Source organism: Leptinotarsa decemlineata, unplaced genomic scaffold, assembly GCF_025532065.1.
Source record: "Leptinotarsa decemlineata unplaced genomic scaffold, Ldec_3_MD MMD2_tig00026358_RagTag_RagTag, whole genome shotgun sequence".
Lineage (NCBI taxonomy): Eukaryota > Metazoa > Arthropoda > Insecta > Coleoptera > Chrysomelidae > Leptinotarsa > Leptinotarsa decemlineata.
The window spans coordinates 323,362-341,320 of NW_027412703.1; the positions used below are offsets into that span (position 1 = coordinate 323,362).

At 33.6% G+C, this 17,959-nt stretch overlaps 1 protein-coding gene across 2 annotated transcripts in view; it reads left to right on the top strand.

Moving 5' to 3' along the window:
• Nucleotides 1-1,449: 1,449 nt before the first annotated feature.
• The window catches only part of LOC111515635 (GMP synthase burgundy), a 30,144-nt gene continuing 13,634 nt past the window's right edge, over nucleotides 1,450-17,959 (top strand). Inside the window, exons 1-4 of one of the 2 annotated variants that reach the window (XM_074184830.1) lie at nucleotides 1,450-1,609; nucleotides 3,144-3,436; nucleotides 13,762-13,879; nucleotides 16,630-17,417. In XM_074184830.1, coding sequence (XP_074040931.1) covers nucleotides 3,157-3,436; nucleotides 13,762-13,879; nucleotides 16,630-17,417 — 1,186 coding nt within the window. In that variant the 5' untranslated portion in view covers nucleotides 1,450-1,609; nucleotides 3,144-3,156. Of the gene's footprint in view, nucleotides 1,610-1,732; nucleotides 1,984-3,143; nucleotides 3,437-13,761; nucleotides 13,880-16,629; nucleotides 17,418-17,959 lie in introns of those variants that run through there. The other variant, XM_074184829.1, reaches the window with a different exon arrangement.

The following is a 17,959-nucleotide window of genomic DNA, read 5'->3' on the forward strand; positions in this document are numbered from 1 at the left end:
TCTGTGTGTAAGCCGAATTAAGAACAGATCTCCCAAAAAGCAAGATAGGAAAAATAATGAAGTACTATAACTCAAAGTAGAGGGTTGTGGGGCAAAGAGCCCGATTATTCTTACTCCCGACCACTTGCAGATTGGTCGATGCTCATAAAAAACCCTAACCTTAACCCTAGGGTTTTCAGTGAACGTCGGGGCCGATTGGTGTGCTTTTGACAAGACTCGCAGAAATTAATATTTGAAGGCTTGTGTGCCTGTGCAATGGGAAATGTTCCTCAATTTCGGTTATTACAGCAAATGCAAGTTTGAACAAAATAAAGTTGGGTTCAATTCATGAGTTTTTCAAATTCACTTCGAAAAGTATTCAAATTATTGATGTTTCAAATGTCGAGTTTTAATTTTTAAAGGGATTTGTTTCTGATTCACATATTGGCAACAGCGCCTATAATGCAATACAATATTTACCTGGTATGTTTTTGTCCGCGTGATTCAACACTTGAAAATTGCTTACTTTCTACGGAATAATTTGTAACCATCTCAGCTGTAACTCGAGGAAGGTTACTGGAATCTGCTTTCGTCAAACCTGCTTCAATTTTACCTTCCATTCCTAAAAATATCTTACCATGCCCGGTACTGATGATGGGGCAATCACCCCGAAACCGGTCTATCGGTGGGTCGGATCGACTAAACGAAATTAATTTCTGCTTTTCATAGTGGAAAATAATTTGCGACGAATCTCCCAAATCGAAGACGTTGCACAGGTGTCTGATGGTTTTACTTCAACTTTCTGCGCGGTATTAGCTGGGTGGGTTGTTGTTTTTCATTATCGCCTCCTGAGCAGGAGGCGATAATAAAAAAATACTGTGTTTATTTATTATTAAAAAGTGTGACAAAAAAGGAGTGGCAGCATTGCTTCGAGCAAGACCGCTGCGCCCTCCCGACATAACTTCTGTCAAATTGATGTTAATTTGATAGGAGGAGCCTTGGACAAATGCGCTCGAGTGGGAAGCAACGGCACCGTATAGAAATAGAAGTATAGGCTGTTCACGGAAGAGAATGACGTCATTTTTGATAATATCCAACATATCAACGTTAAAATTCCCACTGAAATGTGTTCAACAGCAATGAAACTAGTAACATTTCATTTTGTAAGTTGCTCAACTGATGTTGCCCAATCGAAAAAAACTCGAAAACTTTTCTTTTTTTTTCAGAACTAATCATTTTTTTTATAAGACCTACGTATATTCAATATGCCTAAATCATTATCGAAACAGTCCCAACAAATACTAAAAGTAAGTAAGATAATAGCAATAAAAAATACCAACAGTACAAAAAATTTGAAAGTTGGAAATAGTGCGCATGTTGGCAACCCCATAACTTGTCATCTTGTGACGTTATTCTCTTCCTAACGTGAACAACCTATAAACGTACGGTGTATGGTGGCAACGGCCATTAGCTTAGAGAGAGAGAGAGAGAGAGAGAGACCTCACAAATGTGATATATAGGAGAAGAAGAGTTGTTTTTTTTTTTCATTTTAATCATATTTCAATGCCAAGTAGTTTTTAAGTTATTGCGAGAGGTCAATTTGCAAATTTGATTTAAAGTACAGTGAACAGTGAGTACATTAATGAGATTAATTTTTGACATTTAAGGCGGGCATAATTAATGCTTATTTTTTTTGCTGATACCACATAGGATTTACCTTTTAAAAATTGTTTTGAAGGTCAACTATATGAGTACAATTGATAAAACTGTATTTTTTTCATTTGAATTTGGTAGTTACCTATTTCAACCCGTATTTTTTTCTTGAAAAGTATTTTTCTGTTGTGTAGCAATAGGAACATGTACGAGGAAAATTTTCTTTTGAGTTTCCTCATGATCTGAATGGAACTGTCTTATCAAGAGATACTTCTGTGATCTGTGCATTGTCTTCAATAATGAACATGTGGATTTTAACTTCCAGAGACTTCTAGGATGTATGATTTCATGGTACATACTTGTACAAGTTTTATAGCATTGAAAACTTTATATTTCTCTAATTTCAGTAAAAATTGGAATATTGTTCAAATATATGGAGTACTCACTAGGTATACTACACATATTATTGTGGTCGAAAACATGCAGAGAAAATTCCTCGAGTGTTTGATTTTGAAAGTTTACTTTACATATTGTTGGTGGGGCCCATTACCAGCCGATGTTGACCATATTAAGCTTTGAAAATTTAGAATTAGATGATTCATAGACTCTATTTCATGTATCTACAGACTGATTCGTACCCTTGAGGTACTCCTGACGTTATATGAATGATAGTTGACCTAGCATTTCCTACGTTAACTTGCTGAGATCGACCAGTCAAGAAGCTTTAAAACCGTGATATGAGACAGATCAGAGAAACCGAATAGTCTTATGTTATGTTATATATTGTGATCCACATGATCAAATGCCTCGGAGAAGTCTGCATAGACTGCATCCATCTGGCCTCTTTTCTCCAGAACCTCTATAATATTTTGCTCAGACACCAATAGGTTGGTAACTGAAAACTTTTTCATAGAAAAACTATGTTGATTATTTATGAAACGTTCTTTACAATACGATTTCAACAAAAAAAATTAAAAATCTCTAGTAGAATGTACATAGTCTGCAAAGTTTGAAAATTAACCTTATTTTTTTCAACAGACAGTATATTGTCTATTGATTTATTGTGAAGAGCAGCTAGGATATGAGATCTTTTTTACTATTTGGGGGGAAAGGGGGTCTGGTCTTCCTGGCCCTATAGACGAATATGTCAGACGAATTCCTAATTGCAAAACAAAGAAAGTTCCTTCCATATCTTGTCATGAATGTAATTGTCTAAAATTCAATATCTCTTGGCTAAAACAATGACAGGTAATAGGTAATATATATTGGCAATGTCTGAAAAATTTATATGTAGACGAAAGTCTTAAAGTTGCAAGATGTAATCTTTAACTGCTAGAAATTGACGTTGTGCCCTATATTAGTTATTTTTGTACATTTTCATGGATTGTACTTAATATCACCCATTGATGGAGATATAGCTGAACATATGGCAGTGATTTCATTCTATTTATAATTTCATAATCTCATATGATAATAATGTTTGAAAAAGTATAGTTTCATTTATTTCCTAGGTTTTCAAGAGATATGATGAATAATTCACTACATAATGACATTCAAATTGGAAGCTCAAATCCAGAGAAAATTTGCATATTAGATGCTGGCGCCCAATATGGGAAAGTTATTGATAGAAAAGTGAGGGAGTTGTGCGTTGAATCACATTTACTCCCTTTAGACACGCCAGCCTTCAGCATAAAAGAAGGAGGATATAAAGGAATTATTATATCTGGAGGACCCAATTCTGTATACGGTGAAGACGCTCCCAAATATGATGCTGATATTTTCAGGATAGGGCTGCCCGTTTTAGGTATGTTGTTTATGAATTTTCTTTTGAACTTTAATTGACTCGCAAGACTTGTTCAGTAACGTTTAATTCTTTGGTGGAAAATAAAAAAATGTAATAGCACATACATTAGGTTTTGAGGTATTGTTAAGTGAAGTGTATTCTAAATTTTGAAAACTAGTACTTGGTTTTCAGAAGGCAAAAGGCACAAATGGTGCAATCTTTTCCTTTCTTGAACATGTCTACACACATCTCAACAATGGTGAGGTCGTAGCTGCAGTTTTCTGTGATTTCTCCAAAGCTTCTGAGTGTCTAAATCATGAACTTCTTTTGCAAACGTTGAACTACTATGGCTTTAGAGTGTGTGATGACTGGTTCAGGTCTTACTTAAGCGATAGAAAACAGTTAGTAAGATCAAACGAAAAACTATCACACACTAAGGATATTTCATGGGGCGTTCCACAAGGATCAGCACTGGGCCCGATTCTTTTCCTTATATATGTAAACGACCTTGTTACTCTCTCTATTCAAGGAACTTTTATGATATTTGCGGATGACACCACGCTCCTTTGGCATGGAAAAATACTTCTAATATGAAAGAAACTATCTCTAGTGATTAAGAAGTTGTGAAAAAATGGTGTGACGCAAACTACTTGTGCTTTAATATTGAAAAAACAAACCTACTCACCTTCAGCTGTAATATTAACAATTTATACTTGAATGGACAAATTGTTGAGAATAAAAACCAATCCAATTTCCTAGGAATCTTCATGGATAACAAATTAAAACTTGATCCACATATTTAAGCTTTGAATACAAAATTGGCATAGGATGTTATGCATTTCGAATAGTTACAAATGAACTAAGTTCATCCACAACAAAAATGGTGTATAATTCCCTGATTGAGTCCCACCTGACATATGGTGATGCCTTCTGGGATTTTGTCAATAACTTTTTCATTCAGTGTTTGTTTTGCAAAAGCGAGCGGTTAGATACTTATGCAAGGTGGGAGTGCGTGAGTCATGCAGACCATTATTTTTGAGAGAAAAAATCCTCACTGTTACTTGTATTTTCATACTGGAAACTGTTTGCCTGATTTACAAAAAACATAATATGGTTGGAACTCCGGAACATATAAATTATGTATCCCGGCAAGTAACAGAAAATAAAATACATCTTCCTGTTCCAAAAACAAGTCAGACAAAGTATTCTTCAATCTATGAAAGTAAAAAGTTGTATAGTTACATACCTTACGAAATTAGGAAGAAAAAAAGCTATAAAAAGTTTAGAAATCTTGTTAAAGATGCCCTTGCAACAAAAGCATACATTCTTGATGAGTATTACAATGGAAATTTGCTGTGATTTGATATAAGTGTTTTTTTTTGTTACTTTAAATTATATTTTATAGTGGGATATATCTTACTTTATTGCCATGACATGTGAACTTATGTTCAAATTGTGTATATTTGTTTTTTATATTTTTTGAAAGGGACTATAGAAACTATTTTGTCTACAAACTTTGTTAAATTATATTTTTAATTGTTATATTTTATCTATTAGATATGTGAACTTAGTTTTGCTCAAATTGTATTTCTGGGTATTTGTGTTTTGAATTGTTTCTTTTCTTTTATTCCTTGAAGTGCTATACATACTAGTTTTTTTTAACAAGCTTGGTCAATAAGTTTGTATTTTCTTGGACAATAAAGTATATGTCTATTTATTTATCTATCTATCTATGAAAAATGAAATTTGATTCAAACTAATGTTGTGATTTGTTATTTTTGAATTCAAAACCCTGTTATAGATACCCAGAGGATCAACATGAATAAAATCAAAATAAAGATGAACTCCCTATGTTTCTTCTAAAAAAGAGTCTCTGTGTTTTAATAAAACCTCTACTTCACTTGGTGAATCTGTCATTCAGTAAAAGAGCATTCCCTAAGCAAATGAAGATAGGTATAATCATACCAGTGTATAAAAAAATAGTCATAAATTACTGGAAAACTACAGGCCTGTAACAATTCCATCAAGTATGTCAAAAATATTCCAGTATGCCTTTCTGAATAGAATTCTATCATTCGCTCATCATAATAACATCTTTACAAAAAACTAACATGGGTTTCTGAATAAAAAATCCACCACTACAACTTTACATTCATACCATAGAGAGATTGTACCCTGTTGGGATATTCTGCGATCTCAGCAGGGCATTCGACTGTGTTGATCATAATATTCTCCTAAGTAAGCTATACATTTATGGTATAAGGGGTATACCATTGGCGTGGGTAACGGATTATCTTTATCACAGAAAACAATATGTCACTATTAACAATGTAGCTTCCAGCAAGGCCCTCTCCGAATTAGGAGTACCTCAAGGGTCGATATTGGGACCTATATTGTTTGTATTGTACATAAATGATTGGGAGTAAGCATTGCCCGGAACATTCATAACAATGTATGCAGATGACACGTCGATTATAATCTCTGACAAATCAGATTCAGTGTCGGTTTCAAAATATTAGGCAGGTTTTGAATGTTGATCAGAAGCTGAGGCTGTGCTATGCTCAGGTTGATTCCAGACTGAGATATGGAGTGTGCTTCTGGGGTCTTTTCTCTCGCTGCTCTGACATCTTCACAGCAAAAAAAAAGTTATATGAATCATTAGTGGCGTAAGTAACCGTGATTCAAGCAGAAATGCTTTTAAAAATTTTAGAATTCTAACTGTTTCAAGTCTTTTAATTTTTGACTTATGCTTGTCTGTTTTTGAGAATAGAAACAAGTTGTTTGTACCAAATAAAAGTAAGCATAATATTGATACAAGACAAAAAAACCAATATTTTTGTACCATTTGCAAAAACCAAATTAGCTTTTGTATCACCCGATCAGATGGCTCCACGTGCCTATAATTTGCTTCCAGATATTATAAAAAAATCCAAAACCATGTATATCTTCAAAAGAAAACTCAAGGATTTTCTTGTTGATAAGTGTTATTATCGCTGTGAAGACTTTATGTGTATAAGTAGGTAGTTGTCATTATCTTTTTTTCAGGAACTTCTAGTCTCCGATCTCTTTTGTTTTTTTTATTTGGCGATTCCAATACAAATTTTATAACTTTGTCAAAAATAAGGAAAATAAAATACAGGTATTTTAAAAGGTGTACATCTAAATATTCAAAACTATGTGAAAGAGTGAAAACTAGGGTTGGTCTTCACTGGTGTTTCCCTTCTTCTCCTTTTGACGCATAGCGCGGATTATGTCCCAAGGCACTCTCTATCTGCCATACATAGAAGGTGTCACCAACCGAATTGGGAAAATTCCAGAGTAGGAGAAAATTAACACCATGTTCAAACCAACGAAGAAAGTATTGGAGTATTTGAGGAGATCAGCAAAGAAAGGATTCTATGTAACTGGTAAAGTCTATATCAGTCAGACGAAAGGAAGCATTGGCACCCGCCTAGTCGAGCTCAAGCAGAGTTTCCGATTGGGACAGACCGAGAAGTCTGCAGTCGCTGAACATGCATTGTCCGATGCCGAGCACAAGATCCTGTTCGAAAATACTGAGAGGCTAGCAACGTTGAATCATTATTCAACAAGAATGTATTTGGAAGCCATAGAACTACAAACACCAAGAGAACTTCAACAGAAGGGAAGAGAGAACATATCTACAATCTGGAACACAGCATTGAAAAGCGCCAAAACGAAGCCATGTCAACCAAGTCGCACAGGAAGTACGCGCGAACCCACCATTACAGAAAGTGCGCGCAAAATCAGCACCATAAATGACACACAGGCACAGAAGAGATGTAAGCTTCAGTTTCAGTTGACACGTCAAGAAGAGTACTTTGACCAAGCCACTGAAGATGACTGTCACAGTCGAAACGTTTGGAGATTATAACCAAAGAAGAAAACGGCAGAACCCGGAAACCATCCGAAACATTGACGCCAGCTGTGAAAGCCCACATTCCTGTACTATTGGACAACGTTCTGTGGAGTTTCTAGCTACTGAAATATTGACCATTATGCCCAATTTTCTGAAAACCATATAGACTCGCAAGCTTTACATAATTCACACAAAGAATTGGATACACAGTACTGGCAGAAAAATTTTTAAAGACCTCGTAAACTCGAAATTTATGCATTCGTCAAGGTAATAAAGCAAGCTATTTCCAATATTACTATTCACCTGGATATGACTCACAAGCCAAAATGTGACCAATCAACAAATTATTCCTATATTATAGTATACTTTTATCATCAATATTGTAGATTTCAGTATTTCAGCTGTTAGCTATATTGTAACTTTTGTTTTATATACATATGCATGTTAATTATTTAGCCTTAAACTGTATGACTCAAGTACTAGTTTTTTAATGTTATATATATTTAAAATCGTCCTGATTTTTGAGTTAGGGTAATATTTTAGCTTCTTTGTGTCTCATAAGTACAACCTCGAACTTAATGAGATACATGTATGTGCCTTATTTTTACACCTTGATGAATTTTTATTAGTAAAATAGCGATGCATTGTGTTGTTTATGCACCATCACGCACAAGCTTCATGGCTTCAGTGATGTACTTTTGTTCATTTCTGAAACTTATGCTTATAAGTCTCCTTACAAAACAACTCAATTATACAAATTTTGACTTAATTTTAATGACAACAACAACAATAAAAATTAATTGGCGCTCAGGGGGGGCTTCATTGATTCCAGTGAAATGTTTTATCTTATATTGGAAATTAACATTATTATTATATTATTATTATTTTTTTAAGAGACCTTATATAACGGAATTAGTACTTGTCAGATTGAACAGAACAGTAACAATGCCTGTGAGCTTTGAATTTAGTTTTGTTGAATTTTCTGAAGGCATCATGAAAAATGTGAAATAAAACTTCATATTTTTTGAGAAAAAAGCATTTGGCCTTCTCCATTTTTATACAAAAATGTGGGAATCTTCCGAAGAAAAGAAGGAAGCAATCAATTTAAAAAAATTAACTCTATACAAAGATGTGTAGTAGATTATGCAAAGAAGTAACTTTCAGACACAAACTGGAAGAAAAAGCCCTTTCGAAACAGCTATTTTCATATAAACATTGAGAAAAATACGCAAAAGAAAAATACTTTCGAAACAAATACTTTTATATGAACGCTGAATTATACGAAAAACACTTTTCTCTATTCCGTTTGTATTCCAAACATTTGTATGGGATCGAATCAGATATCATTCACAGGATCCCTACACAATATAATTGAAGAAAGAAGTGAAATTTCACTTCTATGGAGCACTGTCATCCTCACTGCTAGACATCCGATGTTTCGCTGTTAAGACACTTGCCTCATCAGCTCTTCAGTAGCAAATACAGATAACATTATAGAAAAAAAAATGTAATCTGATTCGATTCCATATGAATGTTTGGAATACAAACAGAGTAGAGAAAAGTGTTTTTCATATAATTCAGCGTTCATATAAAAGTATTTGTTTCGAGAGTATTTTTCTTTTACGTACTTTTCTCAATGTTTATATGAAAATAGCTGTTTTGGGATGGCTTTTTCTTCCAGTTTGTGTCTGAAAATTACTTTTTCACATGATCCACACATCTTTATATAGAATTAATTTTTGATATTGATTGCTTCCTTTCTTTCTCTGGAAGATTCCCAAATTTTTTGTACCAAGATGGAGAAGTGAAAGGCCAAAAACTTTCTTTCCCAAAAATTAATCTCTCCTAAAAATATACCCTTTCATTTGAAATAATATTGTATTCGTTTGAATACAATACAATAACGAATACAATAATAATAATAATAATAATAAATTTTATTTAATCTTTAGAAACACATACAGTTTATCGATACGTCAACAAAGTATATCTGAAATAGTCTAAAATTAAAAACATTACAGGTTATTAGCTTAAAATTGAGTAATTAAACAACATTAACATTAACACGCAAGTTAAAAATATCGACTTTATAGACTTGTAACAATATTCATTTAGTCTTTAGGAAACATAGTCAATACAGGATAACATAAATTCATTATTACAATAATAGCATTACAATTGAAAGATATCACGTCAGTTTAATTTTCAACTTAATAATTTAGTAACTATCACATGCTATATATAGCTTTCTACTTTAGGCAATCAATTCGAACAAGTCTCTAACCTCCCAATTACATCAGAAAATTCATCAATGTTATAAATAGGCTTTGTACTCAAAATATTTTTTAACTTACTCTTGAATGTTTTGCTTGGTAATTGAAGAAACTGAGGTGGTAGTAAATTGTATAGCCTGATACCGACATTATCAGTTCTCTTCAATCTATTTAATTCCTGTACAAGATCTGTTTTATGTCTTGTATTGTAATGATATATGTCTGTGTGCATGGTATGTTTATTTAAGTTTTCCTTAATGTTTAGCAGATTTTCAAATACAATAACTGAATATAGAGTCATAATTTTCATAGCTTTAAATAACGGTCGACAGGCTTCACTGGGTTTACTCGAGGTTATGGCTCTCACGGCTCCTTTTTGAATAATAAATACTTTGTCTAGATGAGTTTTAGATGCTGAACTCCAGCTTAGAATCCCGTATTTCAGAATTGAATGGAAAAGGGAATGATATGTCATTAGTGCTGCATTTTGGTTTATAACTTTTTTTTATCACTCTTATTGCATAAATTGTCTTACTTAGTCTATTGCACATATTATTTATATGTTCTGACCATCTTAAATTTGAATCTATATTTACCCCCAAGAACTTGACCACCGATTGTTCGTTTATATTCGATTTATTGATTTCAAAAGTTAAATATTCTGTTTTTTGTTCGTTCAATATTAACTCGTTTGGTATAAACCAAGATTTTGCTTTATCTAAGATTATATTCAGGCTTTGTTGCGGGCAATTTAATTCATCAACTGTTTTACTCAGCGTTGCATCATCTGCATACATTATTGTTTTAATATTTACTTGGTCCATGGTATGTGGTAAATCGTTAATATATATAAGGAACAATAGTGGGCCTAGTATGGAACCCTGAGGCACCCCTCTGATTAAATTCATTTTTTCACTCCGCGAATCTGTCAGTTCTACTACTTGGCTTCTTCCTTTTAAATATGAGGCTATTATATCAGAGCAAACTCCTCTGACTCCATAAAAATTTAATTTCTCCAAAAGAATTTGATGATTTACACAATCAAAAGCTGAAGTAAGGTCAGTGAAAACACTTATATATTTATCTTTGTTATCAAAAGCCATTTTTATTTTATCTGTTAGGGTGTTTATTGCCTGGGCAGTAGACATGCCTCTTCTGAAACCAAACTGATTTGGACTGAGAATATTGTTCATTTCCAAGTAGTCTACTATAGTCTATTTCAAAAGAGTGTAGAGTAATAAAATCTCATTAAGTATTCAAAAGCGCTACAGGGTGATCCGTCAATAAATTCTGTCACTTCCCTAGTCCGCATTGCAAAATTATGTCGTTTCATAAAGAGCAGGTAGGTATCACCCTGTTTTAAGGGATTTGTCCATTGTTATCGACGGATAAATACTGAGCCAGAGGCGCGCTAGTGGGATAATTGCCAAAAGAATATGCATTCATAAAAATTATATTAAAGGAAATAAAAATTTAATACAGCAGAACAGTGTTATTAAAAAAATATAAAATGTAACAATAAAATATATACGAACCGAAATCGGGAAATACTCACAAACACACACGAACGAACTTTACGTATTGAAACACTTGTGGGGAGTTTAAATCAATTTATTCACAAAAACGACAAGAACTTTACTGGATACGTTATTACAATTTGACACTTGAACAATACTAAAACTGTGAACTTCCCTTAACGTTTAACAACACTCTATTTATACCCTAATTGAATGTTCTAGAGATTACTAGGTACAATTTTCGAGAACCTTCCGAGAAAATAATTATTCAGACTACCCTTAATTCTAAACCCTAACCTAAGCAAAAGTGTCACTGTCACTGATACACTGGTCTCTGTCCAGATTGCTTATCCCGCTACAGTATATTTACAATTCAATTAAATTATTCTACATCAGTATAGTCTTCATCCGAAGAACTGTCATCATCCCCTGGTGTTATAATTATAGGGTCAACCACCTGATCGACCAAGTTGTCCAGTTCCCACATTTTATCTTCCTCTTTTAAAACATGCTGGATTGCTTTTTGCCAGTTTTCTGATGTGATTTCCATAATGGCTTGATCAAACAATACCTTGACATCTTTCATTTTAAATGTGGTATTGTGCCTTGCAACATATCCTTTAACTTGTGCCCATATAAGTTCTATAGGATTTAATTCGCAATGATATGGCGGTAGGCGCAGCACAGTTACTTTATACTTTTCTGCTACATCTTCTACGGCATATTTCATGAAGCGAGATTTATGTTGTTTTACTATGGCTAGTAGTTCCTTCTTTACTGAATTCGTCTCAAACTGAATACCTTTATTTGACAGCCAGTTAATAATTTCTTGCTTTCTCCAAGCTGAAGTTGGTACCTTCTCTAAGCGCCTTGAATGGTAGCTTGCATTATCCATAACCACGACCGAATCAGCTGAAAGAAATTTTAACATTTCCCCGAAGTAGTCTTCGAAGACATCCGAATTCATGTCCTCATGATAATCTCCCGTCCGGCACGACTCAAAGCTTAACAAACCTTCTTTTAAAAATCCGTCTTCGCTTCCAATGTGAGCAATTATAAGCCTCTTCCCTTTTCCCGAAGGCACTTTAATACCCGTCGAAAGGCCTTCTATGAAAGCTTGGCGAGAATTTGTTATATTTTTATCTTGCCACATTTTTTTGACTATATAACCTTCGTTTATCCACGTCTCATCAAGATAAAAAAATTTCTTTTGCTCTCTGCGGTACTGCTTTATAGTTGTCAAATATTTTCGTCTCCAGCAAACAATTTCATCACTTTCCAGTAATAGTGCCTTTCGATTGTGCTTTTCCCAGGCAAAATTCATACTTTTTAAAGTTTTCCATAAAAGTTTTCTGGATATCACAGGAATATCGTTATCTTGGCTTATCTCGATAAATATTTTTTCAAGAGTGGGTATTTCCTTTTTAAAATAAAACGAATGAACTTTTCTTCGAATGTCACATTTGATGTCTTCATCTAAGATTTTTATTGGTCTTCCTGATTTTCTCTTGCATGGACTTACCTGGCCTGATATCTTTCTTTCTCGCAATAATTTAAAAATCTTGGACTGTCCAATTCCAGTCATTCGGGCACATCGCTCAACACTTTCTTGCACAGACAAACTAGGGTGATCGTGTTTTATGCAATCATATACATTTAAAATTATAACTTTTTCGCAAACAGATAGCGGATAATTTTTTACACTTCTTTTCTTTGGAGTAAATGTCCCCATTTTATAACTTTTTCACTATTTCTATATCACAATATCACTGTACGTTTAATTGGTGTAGTAACAATTACTATTATAACTCGAATGTTTAAGACACCATTACAATATATTTAAACCCTTTTTCTTAATTACCTGGGTTTAATAGGTATTGCATGATTGGTGGGCAGGGTCAAAAAGGGATTATTATAATGACATGGCACCTCGGAACTAAGTGTTAACCCTTTTTTGAGAAATCATGCTCAAGTATATGAACCCAAATTGCATATTAAATAAGTTTACAAGAACCACTAAAATTAATCTTAATCTTTTTTTAAGAAATTTTACTTACCTAAATACATGTAGGTACTTAGTTTTAGACCAAATTACTTCCCAAAAATGGCCTTTTATTATTATCTATGTCTGTAATTTTTAATTTACTTTAATTATTAAGTTTAATAATCCTAAGATTTGCCTACGCCCATGGACGACAACGAAATTCAGGCAAATTTTATGACACTTCATGATTTATTACTCTACACTCTTTTGAAATAGACTATAATTGGTTATATATTGCCTGTTCAATCACCTTTGATATGGATGGAAGGATTGAGATCTGCCTAGAATTTTTTATTTCACTTAGACTTCCTTTTTTGTGTACAGGAATAACTTTACCAATTTTCAGCTCCTGTGGGAAATACCCTTCATTAAAACATGCATTAATTATATCTGCTAATGGTTCGATTATATATGGTATGATGCGCTTGATAACAAAAGTGCTAACACCGTTTATATCTTCAGTTCTTTTATTGTATATATTGTATTATAATGTTGTATTCGTTTGAAAGGCATATAAGGACATTTTCTAACGAATACAAGTTACAAATACAAGTGGTATGAAAACATAGAGGTTCCCTTTTTCAAAGTTATACCTTGCTTTCAAGTGTACTATCATAACATTTTGTTTTTTCCAGGTATATGTTATGGAATGCAAATGATGAACAAAGAATTTGGTGGTACAGTAGTACGAAAGAATTCTAGAGAAGATGGCGTGTTTAATATAGAAGTCGATACAAAATGTTTATTATTCAAGTAAGTTCTCGATTTTACCCTTTTGAAAAGTTATGTTACTCTCATCTATCTATGTCTGGTTTATTAGATCCTAAACAAAGACCTAATGTATCATTTTATTGTATGAGTGAATTGAAGGTCTGTAATTTCTATTCAGTAGTAAATAGTTCATACTTTGAAATCGTTAAAAAAAGTAGCATCTATTTTTTAACATAATAAAAAATTGTAGCACATCAAAACTATGTATGAAATAAAAAAACTAGGATATTATTCCATCAGAATCGCCCACTATGGTCATTAGCCTTATTTATTTATAATTTTTCATGGTAATTGCATCATTTTGATGGGAATAATAGTCCTCGTGAGCTTGAAAAATTCTGAGAGATGTCAGTATTCCTCAGATGGGAACATTGTTGAAACTTTAAAATCAGGTTTAATATAAGAAAACTTCATCTCCTGAAAGTTTCTAGGATGGAGAAACAGGCGTCAAGAAGAGTATTGCTTTTTTGGGTATTGGGAAGCAATTGAAACTTCAAAATTCCAAGTACTTTTTTTTGTTCTAAAACACATCTATAGGTCTGAAATTTAACACGAACTTGTCTACAGTACATGCAAAATGTATCATTGAAGTTGACGTCGAGGACTTGATCCAGAAGGAGGCTTGTAATAGTGAATTTTCTTCGTCGTGGCCTAAATCTGTTTGATGTTTTCACTTTGAAAATAGCGCCCAAAAAAGTATGTTATATTCTTTACTAGTACCGTGTTAGAAATCACACGTTAAAAGGTAAGACCTCGTTAGTCTTTAGCTTGCACAAGTTTCTCAACTTGTGCGAAGTTCAGACAGAATAAACTGGCCAACAAGTTTGTAATCGATATCAGTTTCAGTAAATGTCAAATTTTCATTAATAGAACTTTCCTCTTCATGTTTTTCAAGTCATTTTTATAACCGCATTTGTTGCTACCAACCATTTATTTTTTGTCACAAAAATATGCGAGCTTTTCACCATTTGAAATCGTGTTTTCTGCAACTATTTTATGACATAAAGTTCAAGTACTTCACTAGTTTTCGTGAAAACGTCAGCCCTTAGAATTCTTGAATTGTGACACAGAATCTGCCGTATTAGACGCCATAACCTAATTGCAGCTAGATTTAGATTCGAACAAAAAATGTTGAGTTCTTTCATTAGACCTGAAAAGCAGTTGATACTGTGGACCATAAAATTCTTATGAGAAATTTATGCATAATATAGGTATTCGAGGTTTAGTTTATAATTGGTTTCAACATTATTTTGTAAATAGAAAGCAATATATCTATATTAACGACGTAATTAGTTAAAAAAAAGGGGGGTACCGCAAGGATCAATACCTGGACCTGTTTTGTTTGTTATATATTTCAATTCTTTAGCTACAGTAAATTTATTTGGTAACTTACAAATGTTTGCTGATGACACCACTTTAATTTACAATGGAAATTAAAGTGGTGGTTGATACAGTCAACTTGTATCAACCAAAAAAACTATTAGATTTATCTCCTTTACATAAATTCAAATAATGTACCTTCATTCATTTGGTTAAAAATAAGCTCACATTCAAATCTTATTACAATTAGCTACCGATACTTTAAAGAAATTCAATTAATAAAGAGTACAGATTAATTTGACAAAATATTTATTGTTTTTACAGACATATTATCTGAATGCATTTATGTTTATGATCAAATTCAAACATGTATGTATGTGTGTATGTATGTATATATGTGTATATAGGTATGTATATTTATATTTTTTCAAGAGTCAGTTCCGATTTTTTTTGTGCTCTGTTCTGACTTAGTTAGGTATGTTATATTTATTTTTTTGAATTAATGTTTTTTTCCCTGCTATAAACGTTGTATGTTCCTTGGCAAAGTAAATCGTTATTATAATCAAATGCAGGGGTAGCGAATTTAAAACGGTCCATCTTAGATCCTGATTGAGTTAAGATATTAGTAGGGTGCTAATGTCGGTTCTGAACCTCCCCCACTACTCGACTTTGAACACACAAAGTTCAACCTTGGCACTCGACAATCGCGAACCACTTCAGAAGTAAAAACCTGTGCGAGCTGAGGCTTAACGAGGTAGTAAATTTTAACGTGCGATCACTAGCACGGAATATCCCCATACATTGGCTTATGCTTGTGTTGCCTCAGGAATGAAGTGATCACTGCAGCTTTCATGTGGGTAACAGGTTCCAACTCGGTGAAAGAGTTGTTAATACCTCGTTCAGTGTCGAAAACTAAACCGAGTTCATCAGTCACTCAGGCAGCTGCCTTACTTCTGCTCTCTCATGGTCGCCAACCATGCAGAAGAGGGAATTGGAACCCCTGATGACTTCTCAGGCTTCATCTAGTACAGTTTTGTCATGTACCCTCCGAACTTGAATGTCCAAGGCCTTACTGTTGTTCGGGGAAGGACAACCGTGGATGCAAACTCCTATGGAGAGGCATAATTTTTCAGGTCGGCTTTATATAGCTCCCCTCGAATTAGTTTTCACTGTGGTTACTGCTTGTGAGTGGCGTTGTTCCACCCAGCGGTAAGTATATGTCTGTTTGGTATCTAAATGGTGCAGGATGCTTCCGTCTACGAGCTGCACATCCTCTGCGCATCCCCCTCTACGGCGATGGACAGCTCATTTGTCTATCCCAAATCTCATACCGATAGCATGCAAGTACTCCCCCACCACCCTCAAGGACATTGCCGAGGTACAAAAATCTTACCTGTGTATTTTTTTTTCAGGGGCCTAGACAAAATACAGACTGTATTATTAACTCATGGCGACTCAGTAGACAAAGTAGCTGATAATTTTAGATCGGTAGCACAAAGTTCCTCTTTTTGTGCTGGAATTTGCAACGAGAAACTGCAGCTGTATGGGGTTCAGTTTCATCCTGAAGTAGATTTAACTTCAAATGGCAAAACCATGCTCAAAAATTTTCTCTTTGATGTAGTTGGAATGACTGGTAATTTCACAATTCAAGGAAGAGAAGAGCAATGCATAAAATATATAAAAGAAACTGTCGGTGACAAAAAAGTTCTTTTGTTACTTAGTGGTGGTGTAGACAGCACTGTTTGTGCAGCCTTGTTACACAAAGCTTTAACGCCCAATCAAGTAATAGCGATTCACATCGATAATGGTTTTATGAGGAAAAATGAGAGTGCAAAAGTGCACAATAGTTTAATGAAAATTGGTCTCAATTTGAGGGTGATTAATGCAGCATCAAACTTTTGTGAAGGTACAACAATTATACCAGTAGATAAAAAAGAGGGAAATAGAACTGTGGAAACTAAAATGTTATGCATGACTTCAAGTCCAGAAGAGAAGAGAAAGATAATAGGAGATATATTTGTTAAAATATCTGATGAAATAGTTGCTGATCTCAATCTCAAACCTGAAGACGTATTTTTGGGACAAGGAACCTTAAGGCCTGATTTGATTGAGTCTGCATCAAAACTAGTGTCCTCCAAAGCTGATACAATCAAAACACACCACAATGACTCTGAACTCATTAGAAAATTACGAGATCAAGGTAAATATCAATTACAAGCTATTTTTTAAATATATCCCTTCATTATCGTTATGAAAAATCACCTGGAAAAGTTATAAACAATGAATTGTTTCCACAAATATAAGCAAGAACAGAATAGTATTGATTGAAATGTTTTGTTTCAAAATATCATGATATATTTTTGATGCATTGATTAAAATTTTTGTCTTCGACATTTTACTGGTCTTTCTATTCAAGAAACTACTATGACATTCAATTCTTTGGGAAAAAGGTCTCCCTGTTTGGCCAACATAAAGTTTTGGGCAAGAGTCACAAGGCAACTTATATACTCATGATGTATTCGATACTAAAGTTTTGCTTTTATTGTTTTTATTAATTTTACTTGAAGTATTATTTGTTCTGTAAGTCACGTCCTTCCTATGAGATACAAAAAAAAGTGGATAACTGAATGTAAGTAGTTTGAACGTTCATTTTATTTCTTGAACAATCTAACAATAACTTCGTTCGTCTCTCTGATCATTTACATGATATCAGACATGTCATGTAAAAATATGAAAATTGAT